This window comes from Rhinichthys klamathensis, unplaced genomic scaffold, assembly GCF_029890125.1.
Source record: "Rhinichthys klamathensis goyatoka isolate OS25496 unplaced genomic scaffold, OSU_Roscu_1.1 h1tg000030l_1, whole genome shotgun sequence".
NCBI classification, from domain to species: domain Eukaryota; kingdom Metazoa; phylum Chordata; class Actinopteri; order Cypriniformes; family Leuciscidae; genus Rhinichthys; species Rhinichthys klamathensis.
Window position 1 is genome coordinate 2,419,430 of NW_026606580.1, and position 21,362 is coordinate 2,440,791.

The window sequence follows — 21,362 nt, forward strand, 5'->3', positions numbered from 1 at the left end:
TATGCAAATAGAGGGTTCACAATAGTGAAGTGTCCTATCCTTTTAAGATGAAGTAGGCTATATACAACACAGTAAATCCACATCACTGTTTTGCGCACAAACGGCAGATTTGTTTATCTTGAATGAAAATCGACTGATAAAGTGTCCCAGTTTCACTTTATCACAGACTTTAAAAATATTTAAACAAGTCAAGACCAAAGTTAGGAGTTCTCGTCTTGACAACAGGTCAATACGTGATAGAAGCCTTGAGGTTTTTGGTGGATTTATACAGAACAATAAAATAGAGGAAAAACTGACTTATATCGTGACATCTCTATGAAGACCTCTGTCTCTGTGTTGTCCTGGAGCCATTTAACGCAGTCACCAGGAAACATAATCACGTGGATTTCGGCAGAGGAATGAGAGAGTAAAAGACAGAAGGAAAGACAGAACAAAGAGAGTGGGAAAGGACTAAGTCTAAAATGCAACATGGAAAAAGCAGGTCTGAGAAGGAAACATGCGTGTGGAGCCAAGCGGTCAGGGCAGGGCTGAGGTTGGGTGAAAAAGGGCCAGAGAAAAGTGGCTATTTCCCCTGGCTGTGCTCTATCAGATTAGCATCAATACATGGCCTCATGGCCACTGACATGAGAACGCTTATGAAACTGGGATGCAAATGTGATACTCCGGACCCATACAAATCCACAGCCAAATGCATCACATGCCAATGTCAGAAATAAACTTTTTATAAGGAGGATCAATATTTACGCCCTGGAATTGATTTAGGAGCTTACTTATTTTTAAGTTCTAACAGCTAACTGTTAACTGCTTTTTTGTTGTTTGGGGAATCAAAGAACAATCTACTCCCCACACAAATCTATCTTATGACTTCAGTTCAGAAAACTTGGAATATAGCGACCTGAATGGACAACTTTAATGATACTTTTATTGTGCCTTTGTGTCCTTTTAGAAACTTTTTAAGCTTTTGAAACCTTTAGAAGCTTTTCATTTATTGCACAAATAAGGAAATAACAGTAAGTAAATGATGACAATTTTCATTTCTGGGTAAACTATTCCACTAACACTTTACAACAGGGTTTCATTAGTTAACATTAGTTAACTACATTAGTTAACAAGAACTAATAATGAACTGCAATTCTACAGCATTTATTAATCTTTGTTAGTGTTAATTTCAACTTTTACTAATACATTATTCAAATCAAAAGTTGTATTTGTTAACATTAGTTAATGCACTGTGAAGAAACATGAACAACTGTAGTTTTAACTAACGTTACACTGTAAAAAATCAAAAAAAGTTAACAAAAAAATAAGGCAACCAGCTGCAAAGCATTTTTGAGTTTACTCAACTTGAGTGGTTGAAGTTGTGCTAAATCATTTTTGAAAGATAACTTAACTTATTTGTTTAAGTTAATAATACCTTCCTCAGTAAGTTAATCTAACTACCAGTCCAACTCAAAGAAACAAGTAAGCACAACCAAAGAGGCCTGAAATTCAGTAAACTCAAAAAAGCTTTGCAGCTGGTTGCCTTCATTTTTAATTAAGTTGATTCAACTTACTTTCTCCAAATATCTCACCCAGATACTTGTATAGCCCTCACATTAAGAATCCAAATGCAGAGAGCACAAACCATACTGTAAATACAACACAGTATGTATGTCGGTGCATGAATGAGTGAGTGAATGAGAGGCGATATGTAAAGCGCTTTGGTGGCCATTGGGTCTGTGAAAGTGCTATAAATGCAGTCCATTTACCATTTAACACAGTACAAAAGACATTGCCATCATTACAGAAATTATTTATGGACAATTCTGAAAAACAGCAAATTTCTGTCTGCATGAGGTACAGATAACAAAGATTAACAAATGCATTAACAAATGTATTGTTCATGGTTAGTTCATTTTGGTTAATACGTATGTTGACAAATGAAACCTTATTGTAAAGTGTTACCACAATCATCCCTATAACTGCTTAATTTTAAAATAGAAAGAATAAAGCAAAACTCAACTAAAAGACCAGTCAATTTGAGTCAATTTGCATCCAGCATTCACAACTTACTTGTAGTGTCATTTGAAAGCTGGGTGAAAACATTAGCCTACTTGGATTGCTGCACTAAGTATTATGTAATGTCCTTCTCTAGAAGCACAGACATAAATAAAAGTCTGTTTCAGGTCATCTGTGTTTCTCTTAATAGTTCACATGTGAGACAAGTTAATGACCCACAGTGAACCAGGACTCACACCACCAGAGTTTTCTGTAGACAGGGTGGCCCACAGGGTCCCTACAGTGGTACAATCATTTGTTTGTTTGTTTGTTTGCGTGAAGGAAGACATTAAATGGGGAATGCTTTCTGAACCATTGGACACCAAATACCTTGAATAGACTCACAGGCATGCAGACACTTACTAATACGCACGCACAGGCATTAAAAGACCTTAGAAGAATGAGACAAGTACCATATCATTACTGGTCACAGAACATCACATAAAACAACTTTTTAAAAAACTATTGGAAGTGTCAGGTTCAAAGATATTTCAAAATTTGATTGGATGAAAACTAACCGTAACACATACTGAGCACTGTGTTCCAAAACCTAGTAAACTGTGTTAGTGAGCATAAGAGACTTCTTTCAAATACATTTTTAAAATCCTACCGATCCCAAACTTTTGTACAGTAGTGAAGTTCAGTTAGATTATAATTTTGACTATTTTACCCAATATTTGTCTATGCAATTTTTATTAATATTTTAGTGTTGAACAAATTCTAAGCATAATTATTTCATTTAACACTAAAATATTAATAGAAATTGCATAAAATATTATTACAATTTGCTAATTTAATATATTTTAAAATGTAAGTTATACCTGTGATGGCATTCCTCCAGTCTTATCACATGATCTTTTAGAAACCATTCTAATATCCTAAATATGCTTGCTATTTTTGTGAAAACTGTGATACTTTTTTTCAGGATTCATCGATAAATAACAACTTCAAAAGAAAAGCATTTATTTATAATATGTTTGTAACAATGTAAAAGTCTTTACTGCTACTTTTGAGCTATTTAATGCATCCTTGCTGAATAAAAATTCTTTTTTTTTTAAGAAAGTATAACCATGAAGATTTGAAAGTAATGTATGTATTTTTATATTTGTTAGGGTGTCAAGATGTTAGCTTAGCAACAAGTTAATTGAATAAAGAGCATTAAAAGGCTTGATTTACACTAACAGGGCCTGCTTTGTGCCTGGGGTCAGAAGGGGAAAAATTAAGCCAAGGAAACTCACAAATGATTGGGCTAATTCAATATTGTTTCATTGGAAGCATGTGCACATCCAACGACAGTTTCAGCCTACTGTGCAACACAGAAAAGATCTACAGTTAAAGCAGAGGAAGGGAATAGTTTAATTGAGAAAGATGTTGTTTAAAAATATCAGTCTCCCAGGTATGTTTTTAATTGAGTTTTTCTCATTGAATGCCCTTGTCTCACTTGAAAGCGAGTCACATTACAGAAGTAAAATGGCATGCTCACGTTTTATGTTCTCTGTATATTGCCATTCAAAAGTTTGCTGTCAATAAGATTTTTTTTAATTAATACTTTTACTCAGCAATGATGCATTCAATTAGTCAAAATTCACAGTAAAGACATTTATAATGTTCTAAAAGATTTCTATTTCAAATAAGTTCATTTTCGTATTTATCAAATGATTTTCCACAACAATATTGATTTGCACTTAAGTATTTTCAACATAATAATAATAATAGTAATAAGAGGAAGAAGAATAAATGTTTCCTGAATGCCAATATCATATTAGAATGATTTCTGAAGGATCATGTGACTGAAGACCGGAGTAACTTTGCCATTACATGAATAAATTACATTTTAAAATAGATTAAAATAGAAAACAGTTATTTTAAACTGTAATAATAGTTTTTACTGTATTTTCATCAAATAGATGCACCCTTGGCGAGCACAAGGGTATATCTTTCAAAAATATTTGACCCCAAGATTTTGAATGGCACTGTAGTTACTTAACATGAATATTCAGTCAGATATGTCAAATATCGTAATCGTTTGATGTAGAAATTAAAAGTTAATTTGAGACTCGGTAAGTGCTGATATTCCATTTTCTGGATAAATATTACACCGACTGAAGTCATCATGGGATGAATGGAACACTAAGAGACCACATCAAAGTAACTGAATCTGCAGAATTGACAAGAACCCACATATGGCGCTGAACTATCGAATGACCCAAATCAATTTAAGATCAATGGTTAACAAAAGACTGTCACACAGAGAAATGGATTGGGCAGAACAACACCAGTAGATAACAATATAGTTCCTCACCTATAAATCATTCACACACAAAAAAGTGACATTTCAGCCATCATTTACTCACCCTCATGTTGTCTCAAACATGTTCAGTTTACAGGATGTCAACATTGCTCACACCAGGAGTCACAACAGGTTTGATGTCACTGATGCCAAGCGTCATTTCAGACTTACATAAAGCTATTGCGTTGTTACAGACAATTTGGAATATAGTGTGTAAGTCATGTTGTGTCCTTTGATGTTGATTTGTGTCATTTCTGTAGCTTGACAGCCCTTGGTAACCTTTTGTGCTAATGCAAATAATAGTGTCAAACACTTCTCCTTTTGGGTTTCACAGAAGAAAATGGGTTTGGAATAGGGATGCTCCGATCAGGATTTTTGCAGCCGATACCGATAGCCGATTTCTTGTCATGGTGATCGGCCGATACCGATCCCGATACCGATGCTTAATATAAGACAAAGATAAATACAAACAAAATGGAGCAGTCTGATGCAGCCCACAGGCTTAAATTAAACATTGTCCAATAGTAAACTTTGGAGGACAACATAAACATTTAATCACCTAAAATAGAGAAGTCATAACTTAAACCTTGTCCAATACAAGTCTGAGCAGGACAAAAATTAAATAAATAAATAATTTAATTGGAGTAACAAATTGGAGTAGTTTGATGCTACTCATTAGAACGGATGGGCATTTCGAGCAAAAATAATATTCGAAGATACTGTAGCTGGCTATTATTCGAAAATCGCACCCCTCCCCCATATGCAAGTACACATGCATAGGCCACAAAAGTGAGAAAAGCGGAGTGGTCTGACGTTTAGGCTAAATATAACTTAAAAACGTAAATATACATTTCATATTTGTTTTATATAATATAATGTTCTTTTTTTAAATTTCATCTATGTTGATTATATGAAAAAGGAACCGGATGAGATGGGTAAGATAGGATCATAAGATGCCCAATATATCAGGAGACATTTGGAGTGGGTCAGACATGATTTTGACCACTTAATTAAGTTTTGTTTTGTAGAAAGCCATTTTTTAAAGTGAATTTCGTTTTGTAAAAATTGTATCTTAATTTCAATCAATGTTTCATCAACCAATTGGCTGGATTTAATAAATAAGAAGCGAAACATAGCCCACAATATAGGATACGGAGGCGCCCGTGCGTGAACTGGAGCGCGTCTCATAAATGAACCGAAACACAGCGTATAAATGACTTGCCTCACAGACCTGAGAACGTATAGAAAGCTTGAAATGCTTTAAAAAAAAACATTCAAATCGATAAGAAATGGGGTACTCTGCTTATGTCTATCCGTATGAAGTGTGCATTTCTCTCTATAGGCGCGTTCACTACATGCGAAGATGGCGTCAACATCGCCAACTGTATCTTTGCAGCCAGAAAACACTAGTTTATAAATAAACAATTCAAATGTACCATGCTGCTTAAACATTACTTTTGCCGGTTCTTTGTGGCAAGCTTTATGCATGCGCTTGATATGCGGAATATAGGCAATATTACGATAACGCTCATTATGGTTTAGTATTTTCTCCCATATATATTTAATTAAATTAATATAAATATGCAATTAGACTAATGGCTTAAATGAACTACTACTAGTCAACTAGAAAAAAACTTTAGTCGTGCACGGGCAGCCCAATTTATTTCACATATTTCCTAACCAGCGCGTCACTGCGGGCGTTCTGAGCGAGCGGCGCTGTGTGGACTGAGCGAGCAAAGCATACTCTTCAGAAAGCTGATCTCTCTGGAGGACAATGCTCCTCCACATGAGATTCCTTTGAAACATACATGGCAAATAGCTGTTTCTCGACACATCATAGCAATTCCACACCGGCGATGAAATGACTGCCAAATCATTTAAGTCCCCACGCATCATGTACCTTCTCACGTTTTGATGTAGGCCTAATCAAATTATGATCGGTTTGTGAGATCGGCCAAGTTTAGTGAGTACCGATCGAGTCATAAAATGTGAAGATCGGCCGATACCGATCTCTAGCCGATCGATCGGAGCATCCCTAGTTTGGAACAATATGAGAGTGAGTAAACTTTCCCTTATTAGATCAATCATCTGTCCACTGTGATATGTTACCGCTGTCTATATACTGTGTTCACAAAAAAACCTAAAAAATGGAATCTTAGAGTTGAATTAAATCTTGTGAATCTACACATTGATATTTAGGAGTCATTTTCATTTGTACCAGGATGGAAAAGTTCTGGTGGCTGAACAATAATTGCTTGTTTCCATTGCATTAAGTTTGCCTGAAGGCACAAAACAGCAGCAACCTGTCCGAAATGTTTATAAATCAAGCTAAACTGTTTCTTTCTTAAGCTCAAGCAAGACAGTGAGCTAATTACCCTGCATATCTGAAAAAGGGTCTGGTTCTTATAAAGAGTGGACATGAACGGGACAAAGGGATGTGGCCTAGGCTACGTCTACATTAATCCAGATACATTTGAAAACGGCGTTTTCCTTCAAAAACGCTCTCCATCCACACTAGTGTTTTCCGATGTTTCAGTGTGGATGAGAAACTTTTAAATTCACCTTACTGCGCATGCGTGAACCCTCATTGAGATGATACAGATGTAAAAATAAATAATAAAGTTATCGCGCAATTCTTCTAACAGAATCATTTTATTTAGCAAAATATCTCACCATTTACTGATGCGTCCAGGTCGGAATCAGTCACCATATGTTTGGTCTAAAATGCAACTGCTCTCCTCTATTGCCGCAGGACAGCAAATGTGAGTACATGTCATCGCAGTGCTGTGATATGAAGAGTGAGCAAAGTAACATTTTAGCAACAGTGTAAAAGTGAATAGCACATAACAGGCACAATACCAGTAAACATGAATATCTATTGGTACAACATGGATCACATGACTAAACTTGCGTCATCATTTTCAAATACCTCCGGCTTCACAGTCCACACTACACTTTTCAAATTTATCCGCTTTGGAGAGCGTATTCCAAAAGCTATGTTTTCATTGACTTAAAATGGCGTCTCAGTGTGGACGGAAGGCCAAAACGGAGAGAAAAATATATACGTTTTCAAACGAAACCTTTTTTCAAACCTTTTTTGTCTCGTTTTGAGGTGTTTTTGAGAGAACAGGAGAGAGAACATAACCTCTCCTCTGTTCCTGTAAACTCTTTACACTATCAGAGCATCTGACAAATAAATGGTACTCCTGTATGGCTGAGTTTTTAAGTTCTTTTTTGAGTTGCTTTAAAGCAGTTGTTTAATAAAATAGTTGTTTAAAATTTTAGAATGTCTAATTCAGATCAGCCATTGTGTCACTGTGATAAATTAGCTGTAACTCTAGACTTCTGATAACAAGCGGTTCAGGTACATGCTGTCTTTGTTTACTGTGACAACATGTCCACACTCCCGGGAGCATGTTACAGGTTTTTATTTAACTTTAGACCATTTGTTGTTACTTGTATGTTTGTGAATACCCAAATCAAACAGCTCATCAGTTACTCACCCTCATGGCATTCATGATTTTGTTGTTCTGTATTTTGTAAAACATCTACAGTGCTCTTTTCCATTCAACAAATAGTGGAAGCTGATTAATAGTGTCAAGCTAAAAAAAAAAAACACACCATAAAATAAGTTCACACAATCCATTCACTATACTCCAAACTACTCGAACAATATGATATGCGAGGAACAGACCAAAAGTCATGTAAAGGTGCTGTAAGCGATGTTATGCATTATGCTAACGGCCCCTATCCAAACATAGGCAATGAATTAAGGCCAGTTCACCAAGAATGAAAACTATGTAAGCATTCACACCAACAGCTGATAATGTTTTGTTTATTATAAGCACATGCTGCAGATATGTCCTCTACCACTTCAAATGCTGCAGCTCTTTAAAGTCGGATGGATTTTGATTGGCTGTCAATATTTATATTGTTTTCCACAAGCTGGAAAAAAAATCTGAATGTGATTCTAACAATATTATTCCTTTGTTTTTAATCATTACAGCGGTTTTGTTATCATAACTATAACTAAACTTAGTTATATATGTACAGTTATCGACGTCCTTGGTAAGAACGGCATTGCCTAGTAATTTAGCAAACCCTGCACAACAGTTTTGATTAAAAGGAAGTTATAATGTGCGGAACTTGACTTTTTGATTAAGCATGCCGAATGGGTGGGGGGGTGGGGGTGGGGGGGGGGGGGGGATCATGTGTTAACAGGAATGTGATAAAAATGCAAACTTTTATTTAGACAAATTTAAGCTTAAACACTCAAAGAAATAACTTGACAGGTGTGGTTTTATTTCCTATGGTAAGAAAGACTTTCAATTCTAAATAGATACATCTACTAAAAAATAATGTAATTAACGTATAGATGACCTCAAAGCAAGGACTAAAAGCCACACTCTTCATTTTTATATCACAGTGATTGGCGTCTACAACTCATCAGCAGAGTCACTATGGCTGCAAGCACAACACATGCTCACACACACACAGCGCATGTGAATTGTTTCTTGAGCATAGGTACAGGTGGGCTGGTTCTCAATCACACACACTTACCCAATCCGGCCTCTACAGCCAGTGCAGTTTGTGTGCAGTCCTGCACTCAGGTGGAAACTTCAAAGCACGTACGCCACACTCTCACAGCAACAGACACAGAGCAGGTAGGCACCATCTGCATTCTTAGTCTGTTTATTTATTCACCAGAAACGGCAATCACAGCTGACCTGTGAGAAGAAATAACAGTATTTATTATTTATCATGCCAAATTAGTTTAGTTAAAATGATCGTAAACTTAAATTTGGCAGATAATTGATCCAGAGTCAGTGTTAAGATTGCATGGGTATTTTTTTCAAAGGGCACAAAAATTTGACTTTAGTCCTAAAGACCAGTCATCCTCCCCCGAAAAGAGAATGCTATTCCTTGTTTCCTGTTGCTGTCAGACACAGATCAGGAAAGAGTCATGTGAGAAGCGATAAATCTAGTCTGATAAGTTTTTGGGGTGTTAGAGGAAGGGTTGAGTCAGGATATGGGTGACACTCGAGCTGCTTTAGGGAGGACAAGTCTCAAGCTTTAAATGAGAGAGAAAAATGTTGAGAAAACATGCTGTAATCTAAGAAAACACTAGACTCGAATGACCCACAAGCACAAAAACATTCGGCTGTTTTTTAAACTAATATAAGGGTGTATTTTTTTCCATCTACTGAATTTCATACTTAAAAATAGATTTACAAGTATATTTGTGTAACCACAAATATAATTATCTTGTAATGTATGTATTGAGAAGTACATTTTTTGTTTGTTAACAAGCAATAATGCATGCTGTTCAACTTTTAGACTGTAATAGGGAAATTTCTTGGAACATCTAAACAGCTGAACGAGCATAAAACATAATGTTGCATAAACATTCCATGGCAATTTGTTTCTATTAATCGTCAACTAATACAATGCTGTTGTCACGTATTCCGGTGACATTAAAAATGTCAACATCTCGGTTTTCGATGTGTGCTTCGGGCAAAGATTAACGGAGCATGGCTAACAGTCCTTATGCTAGTAATAAAGTGGCACTTTAAGCAATGTGGAAAAGTCCTTACAAGGTAACCAAACAGCTTAGTCCTCATTTCAATTCCTCTTCGATCTCTGAGATTTAACTAACATGATTGCAAATAAAATAAATGTACTGCACCTGTAACCTGCACGTGCCATCTTCCAAGATCTTTGCTTTACGTAACATTAAACTTTGGGAGCTTGTGATGGAACTAGTAAAACTTTAGCTAAATAAAGTGCCTCTTACTTCCTGGGAACCGAGTAACTGAAGGTCATTATGGGTGAGACAGGGCCCAGGGCAAAGAAGTTCTGCTCCCCACATACAGGGTGGTTTCGTGTCACTGAACAGTGTGTATCTGCATCGACGTTATTTGCTTTAAGTGGGCAATGGGCATGTAATAGTCTTGTAAAGCCCTCGAGCAGTGCAGGAAACAAAGCGGAGGTAAGCTGAACTGGGACTCCGACATTTAGAACATTGCCATATGTCCCACATGAGCAGTTTATGCATATGACCTTCTCCCCTGATTGTGAGAGATCAATCTGAGATGATCGCACACAATAAGAAACTGCGCTTTAGACAAGTATCTTATAGAAATGACAATGACAGTGGCTCTAATGATAGCTTCTAATGCAATGTGCTCTGTGACAATCAAAAAAAGTTTGCAGACCAGACACACTAGCATTGATGCATGCAGCATTTCACTATTTTGTCCACAGTGAAGTTTATCTCTGAGTTAATGTAGTCAGGTCAAAACAGTAAACATAGCAGAGAAGGGGGCTGTTTACCTTTTAAAAAAAAAAAAACTTACAATAGTACTTGCGCCACAATGATTTGATAAAACATTGGCATCCTTTACTTGACCACATGATCCAGTAGCGGTGTCTGTCATGAGAGACGGTCATCTGAAGGACAAAGCAAAATTACACGATTTTAGTATGTATATTGTCTGAATCTTTGTTTATTTCAACAGTGTTTCACACAAAAGTGACCTGTATAGTAAATTGTGAAAATATCTATGGAAGCACAAGATGCGGTTTATGAGAAGCTGGTTCTGTCTTCTCAGTAACTTTTAATAATGTAACTGTACATTAAGACAGTTAACCTAAAGAATGAGTAAATGATAACAGACTTTTTATTTTATGTCATAACAAAATCATATGATATTTACATGTTACACTGAACAAGGACTGAAGCTTCAAGCTTTCACACACACATATTCAAGCTTCAAAAAAGCTATACTTTTGTGATATATTGCATGTCATACAATAGCTTTGTGTGGTAAAGATAAAACATTTCTGAAATTAATAATCTCCAGCAGGCTGTTAAATGCTGCTCAATTCAGGAACAAATTGTGCAGGGCAATTCGTGAACAAATGATAACAGTTTTTGTGAATCATATTAACAAATGTATTAAAAATTAAGAATGTTACATTCATGCATTGGATATCACTAATTTAGCAACCATGGAAAATGGTTCCTTGGTTCCTTTCCTTTTATGTTCTGCAGAAGAAAGAAAGGTTAACGACATGAGGGTGTTTGAGGTGAACTATTCCTTTAATACATTTTAGGGCCCTAAACTGTGATAAATTACCTGGGAATCAGTTCTAATTGAGCTATCTGAAGAGGCCATTGTAAATGTTGCCATCCTGGAACACTGTAAATGGTTTATGCACAACGATTGTCGTTAAGACATATTGGGCATGACGGAAGTGATGATGTGTAATTGGGAATGTTTGTGATACAGAGACTGCTTTGTGACCCACTCTAATGCTCTAAATGCCACAACACGACTGTAAAACTCAGTTCAGTATTCATGCTTTCAAGTTTACTATCAAATAAATCCATGTCTCAACGCAATAAATTTATTTGAAATGCTTTATGGTTTGCATTTTGGCCAAAAGTACATTAACAAATCTAAATCACAAATTTTAACTGGCTTTTGTGGTTGTCATTTTGTTGGAGCAAGACTGCAAAATGATGCTGTGAAATGTGTAATTTTTCTAGGTTAAAATACTTTCTCCTTTCTCAGTTTATTTATGCAGTTATTATTATTATTATTATTATTAAGTATTCTACAAGTATAAATAGGTAACTATAAGTATTCTGGTAGGATGGTGCACAGAAATTACACTCTTCACGCTTAAGGTCTAAATGGATAATAATAATAGTGGAAATTGAGTTTGCAGTTGTAATTGCATAAACTTATGGCATTGTTCTGGCACTTATCTGCATTGTTTTTTCACACAAACATTCAACAGAGACAAAACCACAGGGCCTCTTCCTTTTGTATCCCACAGTTCACAAGAGAAGATATTGGATGACATTTTGACTATTTCACATGATTACAGAAATATCAATCCATAATCTAAGTGGAACCTGCTGACCAGTATGGCTGGGTGGAGTATAGCGATCAGTTCAGAGGATGCTCACAGTGGTTTGGCTGTAATAGATCAGTCCACTGCCAAAAGTTCTCCCAACGGAAAGCTTCCATTCCCTTTTCATTTACCTACTCAGGGTGTTGCAGTTCAGAGATGCTTCCTTTAATGGTTAATGGAGAAAGCTCAGGACTCCACCCAGATAACAGCCTCTTGCATTCCTGGCTGAGCCCCCTTACCCTGCAGTAAGAAAACACCAAGCTCTTTATCAATGCGGAAATCAGAGAGAACAAAAAAGAACACTTCACCCAAGCAGAAAACTCAGTCATCATGCCACTAAAAGTTTAAACCTTTTTTCTTTTCTTTTCATTTTTACAAATTGGGGTTGGGTTAACCATTGCATAAAGAAGATTCAATTTAACCAGTGTAAATATTAGACATAAATTAAATTAAATTTTAACACTCAATTTAAAGCTGCAGTCCGCAGTTTTTCCTCTGTCGCCATCTCTCTTCGAAATCTGCAATTGCAGTCATTCGCGGAATTATCAACTTTACGCGCGCCGGTGTCGATACTGGCATTCAGAATCACAGATTATTCTTTTTGGAAGTATGACCAACATCATAATTTTCTCCGGAAAATGTCATCTGAACAAGTAAGTAACATCCACTTTTGTTCTGGTTCAGACATTGCAGTAAATCGCGCTGATTAAATAAAAAAAATCGCTTATCACGCAAAACCATGCAAATTATACTTTGTTCTCAAATTGTTAATGTTAACAACGTCAGCATTGCGTGACTACATGTATTGTCCTTCCGGTCATGGTTTTCGCATGGGTCCGGTTGCAGTCTCTTTTTTTCTGTAGCCACTCCGAAGCCTGAACGAAATCTTTTGCATTTTACAGCGGGTGAGTCTCCAGTTGTCACTGGTGATTGTCGTTTGAACATTTCTGGATCCGCCATCAAATTGATGTTTAATTATATCAAGTGGTGTGAGAAAAGGCTATAAATCTCCACCTCCAACATCCTCACACGCAATATAGCCTACTAGCCGAGACTCTTCTTTATGTGTACAGATGTGACGTAATGACTCAATATAGCCTACTAGCCGAGACTCTTCTTTATGTGTACAGATGTGACGTAATGACGCAAAGACATGCTCGAATCTCCCGCGGAAATCCACCAGTACCACTGGAAATAAAAACATTATTACAAGCTTACCGCTTTGAATCGAGCTACAGCAAGCAGATAGCGTAGAACACTGGCTGGTTATGTATTTTCTCAAATATGTATTTTGGATCATTTTTAACCCAAAAAAAGTTACAGACTGCAGCTTTAAATGATGAACAGCGGAACAGATTTCTGACATTCTGAACATTGGTAATGTTAAACACCATACAAAACCCATTTACTTCCACAACCTAAAGTATTTATGAGTGAAAGTAGATGTTCAGTAAGGGGAAAAAAATTGTAGATCAAGACTTTGTTTTATATCAGGAACTGATTATATCATGAAAAGTGAGTGTTGGAGGACATATCAGGATGGAGCCAGGTGGTTGGAGGGCAGGGACTGAAATAAGAGGTATTGGTTATATATATATATATATATATATATATATATATATATATATACTGTATATATATATATATATATATATATATATATATATATATATACTGTATATATATATATATATATATATATAATATACATAATGCATCAATTTATGGCACATACAGTACATTTAAAATGTAATATTTCAATATCAGAACTCCAGTCTTTCAAGGCTTCACAGTAGCAAATAACAAAATAAGTGGAGGTGAAACAACAGGTCTGATGATAAATGAATAGCATGAGATTTAAATTATACTCAGTACTTAAATTACGCACAAACACATGTAAAAATTACTCAGCAACCCAAGCCAAGCTTACGAAGAAAGAACTAAAAAGGCAACCGAGAATAGAAGATATTAGATTTCTCTAAGCACAACTGCTACACAATGCGGCTACGTTTCTAAGAATCCCACAAACTGGAAAGATCACAATGGTTTGTTGCAATGAGGTTTGCATCTCTAGGCAACCAATCTATTATGATAAACTGTATTGACACTGGGCAAAGGGAACGCTGAAAAAAAAGAATTACCAATGATAAACATTCCCAGATTGCCATCTTAAAATAGATCCGGGAAGCCAAAACGTACCAGTCAAACCAACATCCAACAACAATTCTGATGAAACGCATGAATGAAGTTCTGACTAAAAAAATCCACAACTGGAAAAAAATATAGAAAAATCTTTTTCTTTCTTAGTATAGACAATTTGTCAGTTACACAGCAGTAAGAGAGACAAACACAAATAATTGAATGGCAAGATTTTTTCAATGACTGTAAATGCCAATATAAAAAAAGCTGGCTCATCCTCGTCCAAAATAGCATGTTCCCTTAACACTGAAAAAGACTCTGTTTACACGTTGTTCATTTGGATGGAGGCTGTGTTTCCAGTGCTCAGCTGGAAGTACAGTACATGCTTTGATAAAGGACAGGGAAGCATTTAAATCATAGTATCTGTTCACAGTCCACTCCATGTTAAACACAGACGCTCCTATTATGGTAGTGTGGAAAATGTCATCATTTGTGATGCATCTATGTGGTTAGGTGTGCGAAAGCGAGTGCATGAGAAATCATGGGTGTTGTGTGTGTGCAGAGAATTTTCTTCACCAGGGGCAAAGTTAGTCTGGTCATCATTACTCGCAGATATGTATTTACATAGCCTTCCATTCATAAATGTAATGTGTGTGTTTTATGTGCATGGGTGTTCATGTTTGCGCTCGTGCGTAAAACCGCAAACAAAAGTCCGTACATCATCCAACTCAAGAGGGGAAAGTCCACGGCGTAGTGTTTCTGTTTAACGTTGACACAAACTATGTTCAAAAACAGACAAAAATGTCTACCGTTATACAGGCCATGAAGTGTCTAAACCTGTTCCAGAAAATTCTGTGCAAACATTTTAATAAGCTATAGCTAGAATTTCTTCACAACATGGAAAATATAGAGCAACATGCTTTGACTTGAGGTAAAAGGGGAAGCCACCTGTCAGCTGGTGTCTCACAGAACTACATGTACATATGTATTTGACACCCTGTCTAAGCTTTAAAGCCAGATTTTTTTCTCCCCCTTCTCCTTCTGACCCCCCATTTTAGAACTTTAAGCAGGGTACAATGTGGATTATGTCAAAAGATCCGGTGCCTGTTCTGCTCCAGGATTCCATATGGTGTCCTCAAGTTGAGCTTGTGTTAAGTCATCTCCATAAAATGGCCAAGCCACTGACCGCAACCCTTTTCTTGTTCCACATATCACCACCCAGCCTTAAAGTTGGCCCTAACACAACTGCGCTTGGTGCTTATGACCAAGAGACAAAGTATAGTGATGTTTAAAAAAAAAAGGATCTCGTAAAGGTTTGCAAATACTACATTTAGCATTGTGTACTAAAACACAATACCACACTGTGGGTAAGCCTTATTTACATCTTATATCAACAAAAACATCCAATTCAAGCCATATTTTACAAGATAATATGACACACTGTTTACTGATAAACCATGCAAACTAAAAAGCCAACCTACCACCTGAAAAATTTAACTATTCCACAGAAAAATAAAACAGGTAAAAATCAGAAGTCAATTTATATATACTGTAGGTATTTAGATGTCCAACACCCTCATCAAAATCCATTGAATTGTCAGAGGCACGCTTGACTACATGTAATACAACATTTTAAATGCCACCCATAACAGTTACTGTAACTAACATAGATGAGTTTAGTGTAAATGAAACATTAGTTTAGTGCAAAGAAATAGATCAAATCATGTGTTTTTGTTACAGAGTTGTGTAAGCACTGTAAAGGCCCGTTCACACCAAGAATGATGTCTATAAACACCTACAACGATAACTATATTAGTGTCCACACCAGCGGACGATATCATTCTGTTTATTCTAAGCTCGTGCTGCAGTTATGCCATCTGCCAGTTTTAAACACTTGAGATCTATAAAGTCTTGTGTATTCTGATTGGCTGTCATTGTTTTTATCGTTCATCAGCTGGAAAATTTTTTTTTTGTGAAAGTGATTTAAACTATATCGTTTCTCTGTGCCGTTATCGTTAGCTAAAATATAGCTTTGTTGACTGCTATTCTTTAGCATTTAGAATGATTTTTAGAACTATCTTTATCAGCCATAAAACGTATACATCTATGTGGTCAAAAAGACTCTGAATCTGGCGAATCCCCTAAAGGCATAATTAAGATTCTGTGTCAATATCGTTAATGCCTTGTATATTGACTTATCATTTTAGGCTGAGATTTAAGAATGCCCTGAGAGGCCATGCATTTATTTTTATTTTTTTGTATGTGCATTACTATTTTCTGTCTTATTTTCTCAGCACAACAAAAGTTGTTTTCCATGATCTCATGACAAAAAAAAAACAAAAAAAAAGTTTGTTGCTTACCATTTCTTTGGTCAGCCACAAACTATTTAATCTGTGTCTGTCAAACTTCATTCTATAACCGTGTAGACGTCTGATCCCTTGAGTTGGCTGGAAATTAAATTGACCACATGTTCAGAATCATATTGCGTCTACAACGATAAAACTTCAAGTTTCGGACATTTTTTGTTTTACATTGATGTGAAAATATCCATTCATCTATCTATCTATCTATCTATCTATCTATCTATCTATCTATCTATCTATCTATCTATCTATCTATACACAATCTCAAGTAGTGATCACAACAAAATAAGACAGAAAAAAATAAAAATAAAGCATGGCTTCCTAGGGCTTCTGTAGTGATGTGATTTGTATATATTTGCATGATTCTTCCAGTTAATGTAAGTGGAGTGCTATGGGTAACTGTGAATCTGACTTAGCATTTCTCTCATCTCTAGACTAAGGCAGGATGAACCCAGGCATGGTGCAGTATTCCGGAGTGAAGTGCAATGATGACATCCGTAGTGTCCTCACAGACGACAACTATTTCTCCAAGAAGAAACGATATGTAAGAAAAGATGGGAGCTGCAACATGGTGGTGCAACACGTTCCAGAGAATTGGCTTCTCTGGGTCACTGACATCTTCACCACCCTGGTGGAGATCCGCTGGAGGGTCATGTTCTTGACATTTGCTCTCTCCTACATTTTATCATGGCTCTTTTTTGGAATTTTGTTCTGGATCATTGCGCTGGCCCACGGCGATATGAAAGACCCCAACAATGAGCCATGCGTTTATGAGGTTCGAAGTTTTACAGCTGCTTTTCTATTCTCATTAGAGACCCAAACCACCATTGGTTACGGCTTTCGGGGCATGTCGGAGAACTGCATGATCGCCATCATCGTAGTTACCATCCAAGATGTCATCAGTGTCTTCATTGACACTTTTGTCATCGGCATTGCCGTCGCCAAGATGGCATCTGCCCGTAAGAGAGCCCAAACAGTTGGGTTCAGCAATTGTGCAGTGATCAGCTTACGTGATGGTCACCTATGCCTGTCGTGGCGGGTCGGGGACTTCCGAAGGAACCACATGGTAGAAGGGACAGCTCATGCACAGCTGGTACAGCACCTGGCACACAGCACAGGGAAAGTTGATGTTACATACAAAGACCTCAACATTGAAGAGAACAACATAATCCTGGCCACCCCAACAACCATAGTTCATAAAATCAGTCCTGGCAGTCCTCTATACAAGGTGAGCTTGCAGGACCTGAGGAAGGAGAGCTTTGAGCTGGTGGTCTCTTTCACCTACACAGACGACTGCACGGGCATCCTTCACCAGACACGCACATCCTACACTCCAAGCGAGATTCTGTGGGGCCAGCACTTTCAAGAGATGATCAGGGTCACCCGCAAGAACTACAGAGTGGACTACGCCCTGTTCAACCACACAGTTAAAGTCCTGGTCCCAGAATTAAGCGCAGAGGAGTATGACCTAAAGAAGTACTCTCAACAGCCAAAACACAAACCACTCCACATAAGTTCTCCAACGGCAGCTGTGGAATTGGTTAATGGGAATAGTCTTGAGGCAGAAAAAGCATCCACAAGCAGTGCTGTCCAAGAACACGAGCTTTAACAGTGGCCTTGATACATCCTGACTCTGCTATAGCACTTTGAAACGAGGCTTCCTCAAAGGCATCACTAGTGTAAGAAATAGGGCACTTATATATTAGATCTAGACTTACAGGTGTGCTGTCTGTCAGTTAAAAGAAAGATCTTAAAAGGCCCTTTTAATAGTATCCTGGACAAATAATGGAATATCACATTAAAGCCGTGTAGGTACTTTGGCTTTGACGAGAAACCATTTAGAGCACTACTTTTAAAGTAATATAAAATTTGTGTTTGAATAGTATTTTAATTATGTTCTATATTGCATGTACTATTTAGCAGCTTTGCACAAAACTCAATATCTCTTTGTACAAAATGCACACACGTCTGTACAGATATCACAGATTCAGTAAAGATTTGATGTGTATTACAGACTCCTCTATGACTTTGAAGGTTCTTTGATATTCAGATATATAAAAAAAAAAAATCTTGATTAAATTATTACCCCAAAACCTTGACCTACATAAGAGGCAATGGATCAGTTATGATGACAGTGACGTTACCCTGACCAAACTGTGGTCATTCAGTGTATCTCTTTGGCATTAGCTGAGGAAGTGCAGAACATTGTTCCACCTTATTTTGCAAAGTGGTTAACCTTTCCATCCACACTACTAATAAAATGTTTTGGAAAAAGAGCCCCAGTGACCATTTTCAATATTAACACAGCATGCATCCACTTACCCAAAGAACAATCTAACGGGTGATAAATTATCATTTAGATATAATTTTACAGTCTACGATGTATGACCACCCACCCGGCGATCGATCGATCGATCGAGTATATCCCTCTACTGCACGGTGTTGCCATATGGCAACATACCCTTTCTTTGGACATTTCTTGAAATTTGAAAATAAATATGAGCTCTGATTAATCTTAAATTCATGGTAGAACCTGGTGGTAACCAATGATATGCTTTGATGACATCACGACACTACACACACCCTTGCAACATCATTCTTTTCACACACTTTTGATGACTCCAGCTGCTGAAAAAAGTGCTCGTGTATATGTGAAGATTTTCCTTTTTTTTTTTTCATATTTCTTCGGAAAAAAAAATACATCAAGCATCTGGGGTAAGTTCTAATGTTTTTTCAATCATTGTCACATTGTTTTGATACTTATATTACCTTTTTATTTAATAAAATAGGTATGTTGCCATATGGCAACATTGTGCGGTAATGGAACAATATTTTGCCCATGCTAATGCAGAGTAGCTTTGTATGAATGACAATGTATGGATGCACTGATATAGTTGGATGGTTGTATTCTACTCATATATTTATATATATTTGTATATATTTATAAAGTAAAGTATAAAAGTAAAATATATATCCGTCTTGACCGCTTTGATCACTGGCCAAAGATGGGTGCACCAAAAGGAAGGTGCAAGAATCCTGGCTGCAAGGGCATCGTCAGAGTGGTTTGCTCTAAGTGCAAGGTGCACCTCTGCCTTAAAGGTGGGGTATGTGATTTGCAAAACGGCCGGCAGATTTTGAAAATACAAAACTCACGATGATGGCCCTGACTCCACCCACTCCACCCATTCGAAGAGGGGCATGGGGGAGGGGGCTATGGTACGACCGTTTGATTGACGCACTTACTGTCCAATGATTCTAGGTGGTCTTGGAAATGATTGGCTGGAGTTTTTCGAGTCCTGCCCGTTCCAAAGATGATTCAATTTTTTAATTTTCATGTCAGTGCTTCTAACTCAGTGGCTGTAAGTGGGTTAGGAATAGGATTTCAAGTGATTTTGAAAAAATTGTCAAAAAAGAAAATCACATACCCCACCTTTAACGAAGAGAACAACTGCTTTAAGGCGTTTCACATCGAGTAGTTTCACTTGAACAGTTCTTATGAGTTTGTGTCAGATGTTTTGTAAATGTTGTTGAAATAATACTTTGAAAATTAGTTTCAAATTTTGTACACAAAGCTCTTGAAAACATTTTAAATAATAAAAACAATTTCATTTCTAAAAGACAGGTCTGTAATCATCTATGAATTTCATGTCATTTTGGGAGAAAATGCATCAAGCTGTTCCATTGTCGCACAATGTTGCATTATGGCAACGCACCCAAAAGTACCCCCCCCCCCAAAAATAAAAAAAAAAGTTTATTTGAGTCTATTTTATATATAAAAAAAAACACTGTAAAAAAAATTACATGATTGCATAATAATGAGTGCAGTAGAGGGATATATTAAACAAATTGATTATGCAACAACAAACTTAGCATGTAAGAAAAGCTCAAGGTGTCCTTTTCAAGACAGACCAGGACTTAGAACAGTGGCATGTATGGTCTCAGAGATATTAACAAAAAACATATGTCTACTTACTACAATGAATAAAATTGCTGGGTTTTGGGAGGTTTTCTTGAAAGAGTGAAGTCTCCAGCCCTCCACCTTGTGGTTGGATGCAGTGCTGTCCAAGCATCGCCTTAAATTAGGCTGAAAGGTAAACAGAGGCCGGACAGCTCACGTACCACGTTTCACCTATAAATAGTCTGTATTATTTATAGACTTGAACAAGAAAGTAACTAAAATAAGCACTTTGCAACAGCTTCACAAATAAAAGTTTAACACGGCTCATTACTTATCACAAGTAAGCAATGTGTGACACGCAGCAGCCAGGAAGGGCAAAGGCCTGTGGAACACTTACTGCTGGGTTTTCATTGGAACGCTTATAAAGAAATGAGAAACATTCATCTGATTAAACAATACATGATCATTAATCTCTTTCACAAGGGTCTAATTCACAACAATACAATATAGGCATACATTCATTTTATAAGATGCTGGAAAACAAAGAGTAAAGCTGTGGATATACATACTATGAATCTTAGACTTGTACTATTTATTGATCATATTTTATAATAGCAAATCCCAGAGTAACATGTTTCAAAACTGCAAGACTTCAAAGTTTTGGTCAATGCAATAGTATAGACTAAAAGGCCACAATAGTCTTTCATGTTAA

At 36.7% G+C, this 21,362-nt stretch overlaps 1 protein-coding gene across 1 annotated transcript; it reads left to right on the forward strand.

Annotated features, from left to right (window-relative positions):
- The first annotated feature begins 8,879 nt into the window (after positions 1-8,879).
- On the forward strand, positions 8,880-18,614 carry kcnj16a (potassium inwardly rectifying channel subfamily J member 16a). Its single transcript, XM_056245454.1, has 2 exons — positions 8,880-8,991; positions 17,187-18,614. The coding sequence occupies exon 2, from the start codon at positions 17,198-17,200 to the stop codon at positions 18,359-18,361; it is 1,164 nt and encodes a 387-aa protein (XP_056101429.1). The 5' UTR covers positions 8,880-8,991; positions 17,187-17,197; the 3' UTR covers positions 18,362-18,614.
- Positions 18,615-21,362: the final 2,748 nt, after the last annotated feature.

Bases quoted from the DNA above. Each gene is read 5' to 3' on its own strand.
- kcnj16a (XM_056245454.1), top strand. From the start codon at position 17,198: ATGAACCCAGGCATGGTGCAGTATTCCGGAGTGAAGTGCAATGATGAC.